The 16,671-nt window shown below is 45.6% G+C and overlaps 6 protein-coding genes across 6 annotated transcripts; 3 read left to right on the top strand and 3 right to left on the bottom strand.

The window, feature by feature from the left end:
* Positions 1-461: 461 nt before the first annotated feature.
* Positions 462-2,105, top strand: FOBCDRAFT_122845 (glycosyl hydrolase family 43 protein; the record flags this gene model as incomplete). Its single annotated transcript, XM_031195023.3, has 1 exon — positions 462-2,105. One exon carries the CDS (start codon positions 462-464, stop codon positions 2,103-2,105), a length of 1,644 nt encoding a protein of 547 aa, XP_031029761.3.
* A 4,097-nt stretch (positions 2,106-6,202) lies between these two features.
* FOBCDRAFT_122411 (uncharacterized protein) lies at positions 6,203-7,576 on the bottom strand (the record flags this gene model as incomplete). The annotated part of the gene is made up of 1 exon (XM_054703083.1): positions 6,203-7,576. One exon carries the CDS (start codon positions 7,574-7,576, stop codon positions 6,203-6,205), a length of 1,374 nt encoding a protein of 457 aa, XP_054559058.1.
* A 405-nt stretch (positions 7,577-7,981) lies between these two features.
* Positions 7,982-8,491, bottom strand: FOBCDRAFT_196013 (uncharacterized protein; the record flags this gene model as incomplete). Its single annotated transcript, XM_031195021.3, has 3 exons — positions 7,982-8,030; positions 8,069-8,314; positions 8,364-8,491. 3 exons carry the CDS (start codon positions 8,489-8,491, stop codon positions 7,982-7,984), a joined length of 423 nt encoding a protein of 140 aa, XP_031029759.3.
* Positions 8,492-8,599: 108 nt separating this feature from the next.
* FOBCDRAFT_236188 (uncharacterized protein) lies at positions 8,600-13,346 on the top strand (the record flags this gene model as incomplete). The annotated part of the gene is made up of 12 exons (XM_059610057.1): positions 8,600-8,614; positions 9,140-9,402; positions 9,456-9,738; positions 9,789-9,808; positions 10,170-10,485; positions 10,570-10,970; positions 11,224-11,246; positions 11,299-11,537; positions 11,628-11,777; positions 11,853-12,083; positions 12,303-12,966; positions 13,030-13,346. 12 exons carry the CDS (start codon positions 8,600-8,602, stop codon positions 13,344-13,346), a joined length of 2,922 nt encoding a protein of 973 aa, XP_059463994.1.
* An 825-nt stretch (positions 13,347-14,171) lies between these two features.
* On the top strand, positions 14,172-14,718 carry FOBCDRAFT_196011 (uncharacterized protein; the record flags this gene model as incomplete). The annotated part of the gene is made up of 2 exons (XM_031195018.2): positions 14,172-14,442; positions 14,504-14,718. The coding sequence occupies 2 exons, from the start codon at positions 14,172-14,174 to the stop codon at positions 14,716-14,718; spliced, it is 486 nt and encodes a 161-aa protein (XP_031029756.2).
* Positions 14,719-15,638: 920 nt separating this feature from the next.
* On the bottom strand, positions 15,639-15,812 carry FOBCDRAFT_94205 (uncharacterized protein; the record flags this gene model as incomplete). Its single annotated transcript, XM_059612271.1, has 1 exon — positions 15,639-15,812. A coding segment is annotated over one exon (174 nt), but the record flags the coding sequence as incomplete, so codon positions are not given.
* Positions 15,813-16,671: the final 859 nt, after the last annotated feature.

The following is a 16,671-nucleotide window of genomic DNA, read 5'->3' as shown; positions in this document are numbered from 1 at the left end:
TCTCCAAGTATGATCTCTGCGTTAGGTGTTACCTCTAGAGCGGGAAATGACGCACCTTCTACACTGTACCTAGACCGGATTTAACGTCGTCACACGAGGTCATGTCTACAATACTTACACAATACATTACTGGTGTGAAAATTGCAACACACCATCATTAGTGGATTTCCTGTTCTGGTCCTGCCCCGGAAAGGGAGCACATCATGATTGGCGCGGAAAATCTGAAGTGGGACAGGCACCTCCAAGAGTCCAAGGGCCACAGAAACCGTGAGGAGAAACGTATGGGGTATTATACCGGCTAAATAGAACAAACGATCTCATTACGGAGTCAGTCTTGTTCGTCCGTGTGGGAGATCCCCTACATATATAACCATTGGTACCTAACAGGGCACTGTTTCTCGTTTCTCCCAGCTCACTCTTATTGGATTTGTCTCCGATTGAAACCTAATCTCTGTCTACCAATGCGATTGTACGTATCTTCATTGCTGGTAGCTGGTCTAATGTTCGGTCTCGGTGCCGCGACATCGGCCAGAATGCCCTTAGACACAAGACAGGAGGCAGCGTTCAACAATCCGGTCCTATTCCAGGATCTTCCAGACATAGACGTTTTCCGCGTTGGCTCTGTCTACTACTATTCGACATCTACCTTCGCCTTCTCTCCTGGGGCCCCTGTCCTGAAATCTTACGACTTGGTTAATTGGACACCCGTTACGCACAGCGTTGTCGATGTTGCGGATTTTGGAGAAGAATATAGACTCAATGGCGACAATGACCGCGCCTATGTCAAAGGTATTTGGGCGAGCTCAATGAGGTATCGCGAGTCTAACGACAAGTTCTACTGGATGGGCTGCATTCAGTCCACTGGCAAGACCTTCCTCTATACGGCTCCAGGTAATGGTGCCGCCGACAACGACGGTGAGAATGACAATTGGGAGTGGACTCTTGAAGGTACCATTGACCAGTGCTTCTACGATAATGGAATCTTCTTCGATGATGATGATACCATGTACGTAACATGGGGCAATCGACAGCTCCGCGTTACTCAACTTTCCGACGATGGCTTGAGCGTCGTGCGTACCGAGACGATTTATGATAGTGGCGATGATTTGTATCTCGAAGGCGCCCATTTCTACAAAACCCGAGGCTATTACTGGGTATGTCCTACGAAAGTTGCCAGCGGCCAATACATCCTCCGCTCAACTGAGCCGTTCGGCACATACGAGGTCCGGGAGTTCTGGGATAACCTTTCTGGGCCACTCTCCAACGCCGGCTATGCTCACCAAGGCGGCATGGTGGACACTCCTGAAGGCGACTGGCATTACCTCGCCTTCATGGATGCATATCCCGCCGGCCGCATTCCTGTTCTTGCCCCCATCACATGGTCTGACGATGACTGGCCATCAATTGTACTCGATGGCAATGGCGGCTGGGGTGTGACCTATCCAATGCCCGTCAAGACAAACAAGACTGTTCCCGGTGTCGAACGTCTTGATGACTTTTCCGCCTCAACCTTGCATCCAGAGTGGGAGTGGAATCACAGCCCTGACTCGGAGTACTTCGAACTCAGAACAGACGGCTTGATTCTTAAGACTGCCTCTGTCGTTGGGGATCTCCTTAATGCACGAAACACTCTTACTCATCGCATCACAGGCCCGCGATCTGTAGCGACCTGGCACCTCAATATCACCGGTCTCACCCAAGGTGATCGCGCCGGTGCAGCCATATTCCGCGACGAATCCGCATATATAGGCGTGCACAAGGATACAAATGGCACCCAGATCGTCTTTGTGAACGAGATCAATATGAACCTGCAGTGGCAGACTGTCAGCAGAGGCACGGTCGCAGCAACAGGACCCTCCATAGACGCGCACGAGATCTGGCTTCGTGTAGATGCTGATGTGACCCCTGCTTTCGGTCTGTCTCCTGTGAGGGAAGCACATTTCTACTATAGCCTTGACGGAGAGAACTGGAAGCAGCTCGGCACATTTGTACTCCACAACAGGTGGCAGTGGTTCACGGGCTTCCGTTTCGCAGTGTTCAACTTTGCGACTGCTGAGTTGGGTGGTCAAATAACTGTTAAAAGTTTTAAAAATGCATTAACTTAAATAGTTCTTAATAAAAATGAAAGCTATTTAAGTAACTGTACTTCCCTTAATACTTATAGCTAATAAGTATATATTTCCAGGTCTAATCTTTATAACCAAATTGACTTTGAGAATCGACCTGGAATATCACTAAATTGCAGCAAGTGCTCGAACATTCCCATCCACTTACCACCTTTAAGACTTGGCAGGTCCCAGGAGAATAGGAGAAAGATAGTATGGCATTGGAAACCAGATTGTTTTAACTCAGCGAGACCTGCTTGACCGTTAAGACATAGCTTCACCATGATACCGGAACTTTACCTATTGTAAAATGAGTCAGGCCTTGAATTATCAAGGAATTTGCAATCATACTATTGCACAAAGACGCCCGAAAAAGTAAAAGCACCTTGTTTGGTAAACTGAGACGTTAAGAGTAATTATACAACTGACTGCAGGTGAGAGCGAGACCTGTCGTTGTCCAGTGATAGGTTGAGGTAATGCAGCTCCTGCTTCAATTTGAAATAACATCATCACCGTCCTTTATTTCCTTCAGTTTGAATAAGCGACATGTCGTATCTTGGTCCAATTCTAGATACGCGGCAATATGATAGTGTGGCGGTCTAAGACAGCGCTCGCAACTCCCGACGTTCTACGGCAGGGGTTCGTTCAAACGGGTCCATTATCCATTAGTAGTCCTTCTCCAAGGGCCTTCAAATGCTTTTCTATTGTGCCTTGCCTAGCGTCCCTTGCTAGTCCTCCAACTGATTAAGCTGTATTTATTTATTGAAGACTCTCTCAATTCTCTCCACCCTACACCCTGCGGTTTCCGAGGCAATACGAACTCGACCGCCCCAGCTTAACCTCCTTTGAGTATTTTGTTGCAACTAACTACCCCAAGAGTTTATTTCCTAGTGCTGAATTACAGGATATTATGAAATATATAAGAAATCATCAATGGAATATTATAGAATGAAAGTTGGGGTCTTTGGTGTTGCATTTTTAATGTCCGTACTGATAGCTGTCACTTCCTCTAATCAATGCTATGTGTGTAGTTTATTCCATTTATTACTTTTTCTTTCCCGATAGAATGAAGTTTGGTGTCTAGACCATAGTCCTGGGGGGGTTAGATATCTGACAGATGAGCCCAAACACGCCAGATGGGCTCTGTCTCATTAACTTATTTAATAAATAGCATAATCAACGAGGCTATTTAGGTCTTTAAAGTAATAGTAATTAAGGTTTATGTCTTAGTAGTAATAACCTTAAGAGGGTAATAATAAAGAGGGCATTTAGTTTACTAAAGATAGGGGAAATTATTTTTATACTTATAAATTAAGGTTATGTATTTAATTAAATCTTAAGGTTTAAGGTAATAGTCATATAATTTACTAAGATAGAATATTAATATTATTATTATTTAATATAATATATTTAATAAGTAAGTATTATATTTTCCCTTTTTAATTTAACTTATAACGTGGTTGATAAGCGAGTGAGTCAGACAAGCGAGTGAGTCAGCGCACTGTACAGCTAAAAATAGCCTACCCTATAGTGCCTAGATACCTTAAATAAAATAGCTAAGAATCTAAAAAAACTGTTTTTACATAATATGTAGCTATTTATTTATAGAAATATTTTTTTTAAACTTTTAGCTATTTTATTTTATATAGAAAAGCTTATTTACACAGTGTAAGTAGTGTAAATAAGCTTTTTTTTATTTTACTTATATAATAAATTAAATACAATTCTTTAATTTAGTAAGAAGCTCTTTTAAATAGTTAAATATATAATATCTTAATTCTAGCTATTTTAGGCTTAGCTTGAATTTTATATAGGCTTTTTAAAAGTAGCTTTTAAGGTATAGGTTAAGCTGACTCACTTGCTTGTCTGACTCACTCGCTTATCAACCACGTTAGGTTTAAAAAGGTTATTTGTATTTATTAAATTTCTTTTTAAACAACTTAAGAATTACTTAAGAAGTTTTTATGTTATTTTTATCCTTATGATATATAATTAGTAGAGTATTATATAATAAGCCTCTCTAAGGTTCTATTTAACTAGGTGCTTTATAGTAATCTTATAGTAATCTTGGATAGATATATATATAATTATCTTCTTAACCTTATAGAATTTGTTATAGTTTGTGATTATTCCTACTTAGATTAGTGATAGTGTTTTAATACTATTACTAGGAGTGGTAGGGGATGGCTTAGAAGGGCTCTAGCTAATAATCAAGACACAGACCTAGTAATCAACTAGGAGAGATTAACAGTTAGTGCCTATGCTAGGGTTCTAAGAGTAAAAGTCCTTTAAAGTCAGGTTATAGTAATTATTAATTAAGGGATATATTATCATCTTATGTACCTGGTGAAACTTATTGTAATTCTTATGTATACTATCCTAGATTAGTAACGGGGTCTTAATCCCGTTACTTAATAATATCAGCGACGGCATAGGCTTACAATCGTCTATTACAACATAAAACTAATATTCTGCTAACAGACACTAACAGTTTTTGCCAACATCAGGGTTCTACTTAAGGAACTTGGCTATAGGCAACTTAAAGTACTTCTTAATTGAGTTGCAAGTTATTATCGTTTTTATAAGATGAAATTTAATGTAGTTTTTAACTATGCCTCCCTGAATAGGAGACGGGGTCTCAATTGTATTGGTAGTTATAGGCTTGGTTAGTGATGGTGTACATCTAATAACTGATACGCAAATCCACATATTAGCCCAGAGGCCTCTATAGTCTATATTAACAGATAGGTTCTATTTATAGATATCTGCAGTAGCGATTCCGTTGGCTTTGGCGAGAGCATCACAGTTTTATCCCCTTTTAAACGAAATCGAACTTGTTGTGGTTCTTGACTATATCTGGTTGTGTTGGTGATGGTGTCTCGACGCCATTGGTAGGACTTATCTTCGAGGCAGTTGTAGTAGTTGGCTTCAGAGTAGTACCTCCCTTATCATGTCCTATGACACTAATGCAGACCCAGATACTGGACTACAAACCGCTGTAGTTATCCTTGACGGAAGGGTTCCAAGCCGCGAGTTGCTTCAGCGTGATGCCATTCTTGGAAAGGACGTTGGAATACGACATACCCTTCTCCATAAAGTCAAAGGTATCTTAGTTGTTTATTATGTCTGGTTGCGTTGGGGGTGGGGGCCTGGATGCCCTTGGTAGGACTGCTTCTACTAGGTGTTGTCTTATTGGGCCGATTGTGACGACTGGCTCGTTAATAGCCTCGACACAGTAAGACCAGCCACTGAGGAAGTTGTTATACCCAGGGCTAAGCCCAGAGTTCTGAGATGTTAGTATTGTAGTCGTGAGAAGAGTTACATTAATATGCCTAGCGAAGTAATTCGTCCATAGTAATCAGGTATGGTTCGAGTATATCTTGGCAAGGGATTGAGCTATTATTGTTGTACTAGTAACTGCAGTACTTCGAAGTATCTTGATGGGTTAGATACTTGGGCGATAGGCCCATCAGCTATACCGGCTGTTCCTTAGGGGCGGTTTTATTCTTGAATTGGCGAGGGATTATTTTTGCAGTATCTTAGGCCATGAAGAAAAGTGAAATAACAGCCAAAGGGCCTAGAGTCTAGTTCAATTTGGCCATGATGAAGTGAGTAACTAAGGAACTGAATTAATGATGGATGGTTAAATGCTTCTATGGCAGTAGAAAAGATATGACTATTATAGTTACGCTAGTGTATATCTTGTACTAGCATCAGGTTATGGCCTGATATATCTTTCTACTAATCTAAGTACTAGTACATTGTTTGTCCTGCCTAGATAAACTTAGTGTTGCTTCCCATCTGGCTATGCCTTTTAGCCGCAGTACGGCATGTCGTAGATCCGTGTCTCCAACACATGGAAATGGAAAATTTCTTCACAGCCGAATGGTAACCTGTGTTGGTTCTGAAATCGTTCTGCTTCCTTCAATGCGACACTACGGCACGCTTGCAGGGGAAACTGCAGGGACCAAGTATGGTTTGGAGGTAACGTCGCTTATTAGAGGAGTTATTTATCCGCAGTGTAGACCCAACCGCAGAATTCCGTACCACTTTGTGCAAACAAGTTGGACAGAGAATATTAAATACCTAGATATGGCTTAGCCCACTGGTCCGTTTGGTGCATCAGGGTTCCAGTCTTCTGGGCCTTCCTCATCTTCTCCGTACAGCTGCCAATTCCGCGACACAGGTCCGCCATACCGAACAAAGCCTTCCGGTGTTTGTTCCACCAAACTTGCTGTGTTCTGATAGCCCTCGCGTTCCTCAGCACTAATAAGACACTGTCCAGCTAACCTTTCATTACGTATCAGCATAGGCTGCTTTTTGGGGTACGTTTTGGACCACTCTGCGTATTCGAATATGCCATGGTCTGGCATCAATGCTTTGCCGCAAGTCCAAGCTGTAGGTAATCTTGCGCCTGTAGTTAGCGTTTTCCATGGCCGCCCCCCAGCTATACTGATATAGTCTCTTTTATCCAGGACTACAAATGCCTCCCCGTTTCTCATCCGGATATAGTGAGCCGGAGTGTGATTGAGGCCCGCCAGCCATGTCACTGGGAATGCCCATGTTTTGGTGTCACGGGCCTGTTTTCCTACGTTGCAGCGCAGGAAAGTCCGATATATGGACTTGTCAGACTCGCCACCTGATGGCGAGACTCCCAAAACTGTAATCTTGGCGGGGGATGGTGCCTCCGGTAGCGTGGCTACCTGCTGTAACCCATGGACCAACGAGTGCCAGGTTGATAAAGGCCGAGACTGATGCAAATCTGCCCACTCATTATTTTCAATGCACACCAAGTGGAGACTCCGTAGGTGCGGTAGGCTGATGGGATGGAAGACCTTGTCTTTGTCCCACGTGCCTAGCATTGCATCGCATACAGGGTCCAAATTGATGTGAACGTGCTGCAAACGCGGTAACAGGCGTCGCAGATCCTCGCACAGATGCGTGGGGTTTGGGTCGGGGTTGCTACCATTTATGTCTCCCACCGCAAGTTCCAGACTAATGCAACTTTCAGGAAGGCTTTTGAGTAAGGATGAAATGGTTGATCTCGTAGTCTTGTAGAGTTGAGCTTCTGACCAGGGCTTGAGAGGGTTTCTCATAGTTCGATGATGTCGTATAAGGGAGAATGACTTGAGATTAGCCATAGACGGGATAACATTTGCCAATTGCGGGGTTAGCAGTTCCGCTTTGTCCCATTTGGCTTTGTCCAGTCGATCTGACTGATCGTCATGGTTGAGGTACAGGGTAAAAGACTGTGTTAGGGTGAGAGCTTGCTGATCGTGGCATGCTATGAAGCGATCTAGCGATTGGCCACAGGACAATACCAAGTCGCGATAAAGTATTGGCAGGGAAGTATCTCGCCACAGTTGATTAACCAACAAGGAAGAGATAACAGCATCCCTGGAGTCATTACCAGCATAATTGATCACCTTGTCGAAGACTTCGGTGGGGAGAGCGCTAATTTTGACAGCCATGGGAAAAGAAAAGAGCATGCGCACGGATGTGGATGGAAGCGAGGGTTAGGATAAAAGGATAAGCGAGAAGTCCAAAGTCCGTTCGGGCCGGGACCAGTAAGCATCTTAAATAGACATCATGCGCCACCTTGGCACTGCGGGGAACAGGGAAAGAATTTCTAAACCGTATCCGATTTGTATTACGGCGGCGATTTGAGAGTCGATAACCGTTTGTTATTCATGATATAAAGAACATTTAAGAAAAGGAGTATAAAACTCTGATGTATTGAGAATATAGACTTTAATAAATGAAGATTATGCTCGAGAAATTTCCACCACGGCTCTATATGTAGTTTCTATGTAATCTCTATATAAAGATTTGCTGCGTTAACGATGCAGCAGGGATAGAGGGGACAATATTATCTCCTAAGTATACTTTCCGAATTCTGGTTGACTAATTGTAGAAAATATCATACTAGAAACATATCATATTAGGAAATGTTATTAACTTACCAGCCTAGATATTTACCACAATGATACTTATCGTCTCTGCAGTAGCTGGCAGCTAAGCAGCAGTCGCCGAATTTAGAGCCTTTGCATATAAAGCCGCTATTGCAGCCGTAATCCCTATTTGTAGAGATGGAGAGCGGCGGTTTTGTTGCTGATGGTTTCGCTGTTATGGATGAAGTTGTTACTGCACTGCCTGAATAGTTGCCGTCTTGACAGTTGTCACCAGAGAATTCCTTACCGGAGCCACACCTATTAAGTTAGATCAGCACCTAAATAAGAACGGGGAACATCAACTTACTTTCCTTTGAGGCCACAGCAGTCGCCGAAGTCACTTCTGATGCACGTCTTGGAGAAGTTGATCTTCTCACCACAATTACCATCTTCAGTGACGTTACGTTGTACATTGAAAGCTTGAAGTAAACGCATGTTAATACGGTTAGAAATGGAACTTCTGGAGGCCCATGCTAACCAACACAATAGGTCTCCCCAGGCACGAAACCATCACATGCATCCCCGATGGTGGGGTTCGCAAACATGAATTCTTTCAGCGTCAGTTGGAATTGGGAAAGGACATCGTCGCATCCCGTCCAAACGTCGGTCTTGAACTTCTGGCGACAATTCACTGCTTTATCATCCGGTAGGTGGGTGTTAACAGAACGGTGCAAAAAGTGTGAAAGGTCAAGGCTTCCCGTGACAGATAAACAAGTCGCGTATTGGGCGACGAGAAAAAAACCGGCCAGGTGTGTTGCAAGCTCCATGGCACAATCGAGGGAGGAACTCACCTTGAGACTGAAGTCACTTTTTTGAAAACTACGTTCCTTAGCCGTCGTATGATAGGAGCATGATTGATAAGTAGAAAATAAGAGAGACATGTCCCGTCTTAAGCCATGCAATATTGTCTCACGACCTTTTTGATCAGCTTACACTGTTGATTATGGTCTCGGAATAGAGATCAAAATATTTCTTCTCTTTGCTAGCCCAGGCTTGCTGTTGTCGCTTTCACTATCATTGGTTCAAGCACAAGTATCCGTCGTCAACGGTGTCTCCGTCTATCAAGGGACTACAGTTTCGCAGAATCAACATGGAATACCCACCTTGGCATACAATTGCGCCAAGGTGCCAGCATCATGCGAAAATGTTCACCAACAATACCCTCTAGCAACCACCGTTCATGCAGCACCTGCCGGAGTTGTCACAAGCCATCATACTATCCTGGGCGCCAGGTCACATCTGCAGTTGCATTTTGATAGGGACGATAACAGTGGTGGGCGAAGAGGCAAGGCTTGTGCCAAAAACTGGAAAAACCACCACAACTGTCCAGAGTCCAATCAGCCAGAGTAAGTCCTTCTTCAAGCCACGAGTGAGAATAAGTTTCATTAATCATCAATAGCACTGTCCCTGCTGGAGCTATGATGGGAGACGGCTCTTTTCCGGCTGCCAGATGGAATCCGAATAATCTCGTCATGGGCGACGCAGGCTACAACAGAATCGCCAATGCAGCAGGCCAGTTTTCCGGTATGATGTGGACTTGCGATGAGTTTCCCTTCGCCACGTATGAGACCCCCTACCAAAACCCATACCATGAGTCTGAAACTGAAACATTCGCCTCTGCAGTTCTGTTGAAGGAGGTGCCGGAGCGAGAACATACTGTACCCCACAGAACGCAGCATGTGGTTCGTTAACAGGCTTGATTCCTGGCACGGTCTTTGTCTCATCTGAGCAGGACTTCCAGAGTAATGCTTTGTCTGCTTTGAGAGAAGCCGTACTACATAAACCTGCGCCGCCGGCCACGAAAGCAACCACCAAGGGCATCTGGAGATATCATTTCAAAACGCAATTTCAGCCGGACACAGAGCTTGCCGCTGTGTCTGTCGAGTGGTATGACGACGCTAGTGAATGGTTTTCCGGATATCAAAAACGTTCAATCGAGGGACGTGATATTGAGGAGAGTATCGTCCGAATTATTCATTCGTTTTACAACAACGGCACGGTGGAAGTGAGACACGAGCCCGTGTTCAAAGATGAGGTAAGGATGAAACCGTTGTGTGATATAGTTATGGGAAATGGCTGATGATTCGATTTTATAGTACAAGATTCTGCGCAGGTCATGGGATCGCCATCTTGTGGGCAACGGCTCGGCAGTGGACCTTGAGCAAGGTAACCTGAAGCGGTCGATGGGACAGATGCAGAGCCGTGATAACGACAACGGTACCGTGGGACTCAGCGCCGACTGGCTGAATGCTTCAGGGAACAGCACCAACCCGGCTCGTCAAGCATACGAGGATCTGCCCGAGGGTCCACCATTGCCGATTCTTGAAATTGCTCAAGATTTTGTGGAAGAACAGAAGGAAGACAAGCCGGCTGAAGAACCGTATATCGTGCGCGCTGTCAAGGCGAGTGACGGGAACGAAAGCTCTATTGTAGAAATCGAAGACAGCAAGGCACTGACTCCGAGGGCAGCAGACACGTCTGGATGGATGCACCGTCGCCAATCGAAGCGGCAGTGCGACTTTGTGACACCCTGTCCTGATGGCAGCTGCTGCAACAGGAAGGGACAATGCGGCTACGGAGAAGAAGTCTGCGGCTCCAAGGTCTGCGTTTCCAACTGCGATGCCACGGCCGCTTGCGGTAAAGACAGTCTCGGCGGCAAGGTCAAGTGTCCACTCAACGTATGCTGCAGTGCTTATGGCTACTGTGGCGTTGAGGACGACTTCTGTCGAGCTGGCAACGCAGACAATTCTTGCCAGAAGGGCTTTGGGAGTTGCACCAAGATCGAGCCGCCATCTTGCGGCGGATGCTCAGCCTTCGCGAGGAGCATTGGCTACTACCAGTTTGCCAATATGCGCGAACGGCAGTGCAACCGCATCACGCCCAAGCAAATCCGCACTGAAGGCTTCACCCACTTGTACGGCGCGTTTGCTACTATCGATCCAGACACGTTTGCTGTCAAGCCATGGCACGAAGATGACGTGAAGCTCTACAAGGAGCTCACGGGTCTAAAGAAGAAGGGACTCGAGACTTGGATAGCCATCGGAGGCTGGACTTTCAACGACCCTGGACCAACGAGGACTACCTTTAGTGACTTGTCTGCCAGCCCTGCGCGTAGGGCACGGTTTATCAAGTCTTTAACCAGTTTCCTCGATGAACATGGCTTTCAGGGCGTGGATCTTGACTGGGAGTAGTAAGTTATACTATTTTTCTGTCAATCGACTCATGAGCCACCTGCTAACTAGATCACCAAATCCCGGGAGCCCCTGATCGAGGTGGCCGCAAGGAGGATACAGACAACTATGTGTCACTCCTCAAGGACATGCGCGCCGCATTCGGGTCCAAGTATGGAATCAGTATCGCTATCCCCACGAGCTACTGGTACTTACGATGGTTCAAGCCGAAGGAGATAGAGCAATACGTTGACTACATGGGAATCATGACATATGATCTTCATGGGCCGTGGGATGAGGATGTCAAGCAGGTTGGACGCGTCATCCTGGGCCACACAAACATCCCCGAGATTGCAAACTGGTCACTGCCACTATACTACGCCGGCGTCGACCCTGCAAAGGTCAACATGGGTCTTGCTTACTATGCTCGTGGCTATACCGTCGCTGATTCGAACTGCAATGGTGTCGGGTGCAAATGGTCGGGCACCAGTCGACCGGCTCCCTGCACCAACTTTGGCGGTGTCATGTCCCTCGAGGAGATTGGGAGGATGGTCAAGGATGAGCCTGGCATTAGTCCAAAGCTTCTCCCCAAAGACATGATGATGGAGCTCAAGTTTGGCAACCAGTGGATCGGATACGATAACGAAGACACCATTTATATGAAGAAGAAGTGGGCAAGTAGCCGCTGTTTCGGCGGTACAATGGTGTGGAGCGTCGATATGTTTTCAGGTTCTGGAAGCGGAGATACGCCGGACGATCAAAGCGACGGAGGCTCAGAGGATCCCGGTGGTGGTCAAGGCGATGGCTCGGGTGTTATCTACATCGACCCGGAGATCTGGGAAGAGGATCAGCCCGAGGTGAAGTGCCATCCGCCTTGCACTATGGTCTTACCGCCGTCGTCCCTTAAGAAGCCCGTGACACTGACACTCCCGCCCTACGAGACCTCGCTGGATGTCGCTTGGAGCGGCAAGGATGGTTGGCACAGCACTGTTCAGAAAACGACACTGTCGCCTCCTGTTGTCACTGTCACCACCGTCGACGTCTGGCACATAACGATCCGGGAGGATCGGACTAAGCTTACCACCATCTGGTCAACATTCGATATCACTCCAAGCATCAAGGTTCCAACTTTTATTATCACGAACAGACTTCCTGAGACTACCAAGGACAGTGTGACCCAGCCTCCGGGCACCAGGACCATCACTCCCCCACCATACCCTTGGACTTACACACCACCAACGACTAGACCGTCAAATACACCCGGCGACGACGATGATGATGATGACGAAGTTATACCGCCATTCCCAGTTGTGACCTGGCGACCAGGAAAGCCTGGTCCTATATGCAAGAAGAACTGCGACAAGACGTGTCGCGTCTTCTGCTCTCATCCCTGTCTTCTCAACTGCCCAGACGGTGGTGGAGACTTCGCAGACCCTCGCAATCCAAAACCCCCGAAACGGCCAGTACCACCAAACCCGACCATCCCGAAGCCTACAGGGAAGCCGGCCAAGCCTACCAAGATACCGACGCCAGGTACCACCCCCGAAAACAAGGAGCATGAAGACAACGAGCGACAGTGTGCGATTGAGTTCGGTCTCCCGCTTCCAACCTGGAGAGACCCAGCCACCACCACGAGCGTCAAGCCCAAGCCCACGCCACCCAAGCCCTCCCCGAAACCAGACCCGAAGCCGCCTTCTCCGAACCCCAAGACGGAGGAGGTGAAATGCTATGGCATCGGCGGTGCTTGGATCCACCGAGCTTTAGCCATCGAAGCGCTCGAGTATTTCTGCGATAGATATGAAGGTCAGGTGTTAGATGCGACCAAACCCGAAACCGAGCGTACCCTAGAGTGTCAACACGGGGTGGTCTGCACAGGAGATGGTTTCGGGTGTGTTGTCGATGTTCTTATGAGCGTTACTGTTAAGAACTGGTGTCGGTTCACGGTCGGCGGCAAAGGGCTCAAGTCAGAGTGTGGCCGGATCTTGAGACGCATGATTGACGAGTGTGATACGAGCGACGTGAGGTATAAGAAAGGTGGCACGATGAGCAGCAATTGTGCGGATTGGAAGTTTGATCCTAACTACCGTGGCTGGTGGTCCAAGAATCAATGTTCAGCGTAGCCTTGTATCAGTTATATGATATCTCACAAATAGAACCCACAAAGGCAGCGAAGATGCGTCTTTTTGCCAAGGAATCCCAAGTCCAGGCTGACGTTAATCTGACGGCTAAATGTTATCTTATGCCACGCCTCCCTTGAAAGCCTCTCCTTGAACACGAATTAATCAGCGATAGACAAGTCCAGATATTTATTTTCAGATTTCAACTAACCCAAAAAAAAAGAAACTCAAGTCACTTTGAGTCACTTTGATTAATATTGCATGTAATAATATAAACATTTGAGCAAGTGGCAAATATCCACATTACGTTTATGCAATTTACAAGATGAGAGGGATAAAGCGACAAATTTCAGAAAAACGCCTTGACAAGAACCAGCTTAACACTTTTCCACCTGATGAAATTAGCCAAGAAGGCTGTGTCTTGGCCCGTTCCTCAGATCCGTCGCTAGTATTGTGTCAACCGGGGGACCCGATTGTAAGTTAAATACGTAAAAGCCAATCAAATGATGCATAGAGACCGTTCAGACTCCACTGCCTCGGCATGCCAGAGTTAGCATGGATGTTGAGCAAAGCACATAGTATTCAATTGGTCACACTTCTCAACTCTCGAGTATAGTATTCCGAACGTTTGACTCGAACCAGATCCAAGGGGGTTTCAGTTAATCCGTGTTTAGAGATCGCTAGATATAAATACTAACCTGTGTTCTATATTACACTACTTACGTATCAAGAGTTCTTCAGCTTATCTACTACAACAACTCATCAAGACTTTCCTTACCATACTTTTGCAAAACTCGACCTTTCTATACTTTACAAACCTTGACGAGAATGCTTTCCTTCGCCAAGTCCATCCTTTTCACCTCCATTGTGGCCATTGCCGCTCAAGCCATAACAACCGTCTCTTCGCCAACTCAAACATCTCTACCTGCCTTGGCATCCCAGGTCCCATCCTGCGTTTCTGGATGCCTTGGAGTCGTTCACGAAAGCATCGGATGTGATGCAGGTGACATTGTGTGTCTTTGCAAACATAAGGCCTCTTTGATAAGCAAGGTTGGTTTATGTATTGTCGGAGCACAGTGTGGTTTTGAGGACGCTACTGGTAAGTTTGTCTACTACACGTAGCCATGTGTTTCAAATCTGATACTGACCTTCTTAAAAAGGCTCTACCGATATTGTCCGAGACATGTGCGACTTGGTAGCTGAGGACCCTGGAACGGCCGTAATCGCTTCTGCCTCCAAGGTCCTAGATGCAGTTGTCGCTTCTGCTACTGTCTCCGCCGAGAGTGCGTCCACTTCTACAAATGCTGCGGGTCCTGTCACCTATGATGTTGTCAAGGTTGTTGTTGTTGGTGCAGCTGCTGCTTTTTCTATCTAATCGGAATGCCAGAGGCTATTGTCGATTGATGATGCACTTCGTTTGAGATGTTATTCTTCACTCCTTCGCAAGAGTCTCTTGTGCATACACGATATTCAGAAGCTGGAATAATCTCTTTTATTTATTTATTATTATAGATATGTATTTGAGTTCAAGTACGCAATCCCTGTTTCAGACTTTGCAAGCCCCACATGCCGCTTCCTGTATCTTGCCTTTGCTCTGCACTTGATCAGGCAGACTTGTGACAAGAAGCACTATTCCTTCGCTGATGCTGTCTTACGACAAATAAGTCATAATTAACCTGAATCTCTATTTACCTCAGTCATCCAACAGCAGTCCACATTACATCATGGGATATTCAACGAGATTGAGGTTAGAATACCATCATTCAAGCCGAGGCCCAACATTGAACGGCGAGATGTCTAGGAAGTCGTGATCAGTAACCTTCACAAGTCAATGACTGGACGTACATCCAAGGAGCCTCTTGTTAGGGCTCTGGGGAAATAACATGCCAATCTATACCCCTCTGATCAACCAGGATGGGGATTTATCGTGTTCAAGCATATCGACTACTCCAATAACCTGGACTCAGGTCATTCCCCTGTTTCATGACTGAGTATTGCCTTTTTTACTCACCAGGCCATTTCTGATGTCTTGAGTGGATCGACGTGTCACAACACTTTAATGGATAATGCCAAGAGCGTTTCAGAGCCTTGGTCGGTTCATTAGCCTATAGAGTTGTAAAGACCAACTTCTCGAGTTGCAATTAAGTACAACTTTCTCAATCTTACATATCGAAGATGTCCCCTACTAGCTTCATCATCCCAAGTATTTTCTCAATTTCTCAATAATCGAGGGTGTTCCAGCCGCCGCCTTGGGCTCCCAATGTTTATCAACCGTCGGCGCCCCCTGAGTTGTGAAAGGGACCTCGAGAGCTCATGCATCTGGACAACATCGCGACTATCCAGGAGCCCTTCGCGACGATTCAATCTCCACAGTAGATCAAGTGCCTGCACCTCGATCTCCTCGTCTTTGGTAGCAGATGCGATGAAAGTTAAACCGGAAATCAGGTCTCTATCTGGTAAGTATGTTGGCTATTGCAAGGCGATAATCGGTGATGCTACTTTTAGGGCTGCTACGAGGGAGGGCCCGAACACCTTAGAAGTCGGGACTGATTCATCATCCTTCCTGGCGTATGAGTCGATCACCATTTGCAAATACTTCTGGCGCAGGCATATGTTATCATACTGCTGTTCCTCCCTTGCTGTCAAGCCCCTGTTCTAAGCTGGCAAAATGCATCAAGCCGTGCAGTCCACTCAGAGACTTCTGCAGACTCTCACTTGCCTTGGCCATAAGACTATCTTTATCATCCTTATCACTGCATTTATAATACCAGGGCTTCTTATTATAAAGAACATCTAACTATTATAATACGAGATACGCCTTATCAAGACTATTAAATAGGGTGACTAATTATGAATCTTAGATTGCGTTTTTGTAATACTATTAAGTTATCCCTAAAGTATCTGAAATCGGTGGCATAAAGTTAGATAACTCAACTTTAAGCCGATAGAATATTTCTATCAGTTTCTCACTTATTAGGCAATCTTCAATAGTCAATAAGAGTAATCAGAAGTGAAAAAATGCAGATCCGGCCTTAAGGTGTTTCAAAACTTCGTCATATAGGCTAGTGAGACCTTCGAAAGAGATGAATAGCAGACAGCAGATTATAATAATACGCAGTTTCTCTGTTGAACTGGCTGTTATGCTTGGTATGATAGATAAAATTGTCTTGTTGTATTGCTAAATTATAAAGCTCTGTATTTCATCGATGTTCAGGTAACCAATTGCCTAAGCCAACAACAGGCGATGTGAGGCACCGATTATAACCACGCTGTATCGAATGGACTTATGGTTATATCCCATAGGAAGGGCATATCTGATCCAAAAGCT

Source organism: Fusarium oxysporum, chromosome I, assembly GCF_013085055.1.
Source record: "Fusarium oxysporum Fo47 chromosome I, complete sequence".
Lineage (NCBI taxonomy): Eukaryota > Fungi > Ascomycota > Sordariomycetes > Hypocreales > Nectriaceae > Fusarium > Fusarium oxysporum.
The sequence above is the reverse complement of the archived record's forward strand: the minus strand, read 5'-3'. Positions and strand labels throughout refer to the sequence as shown.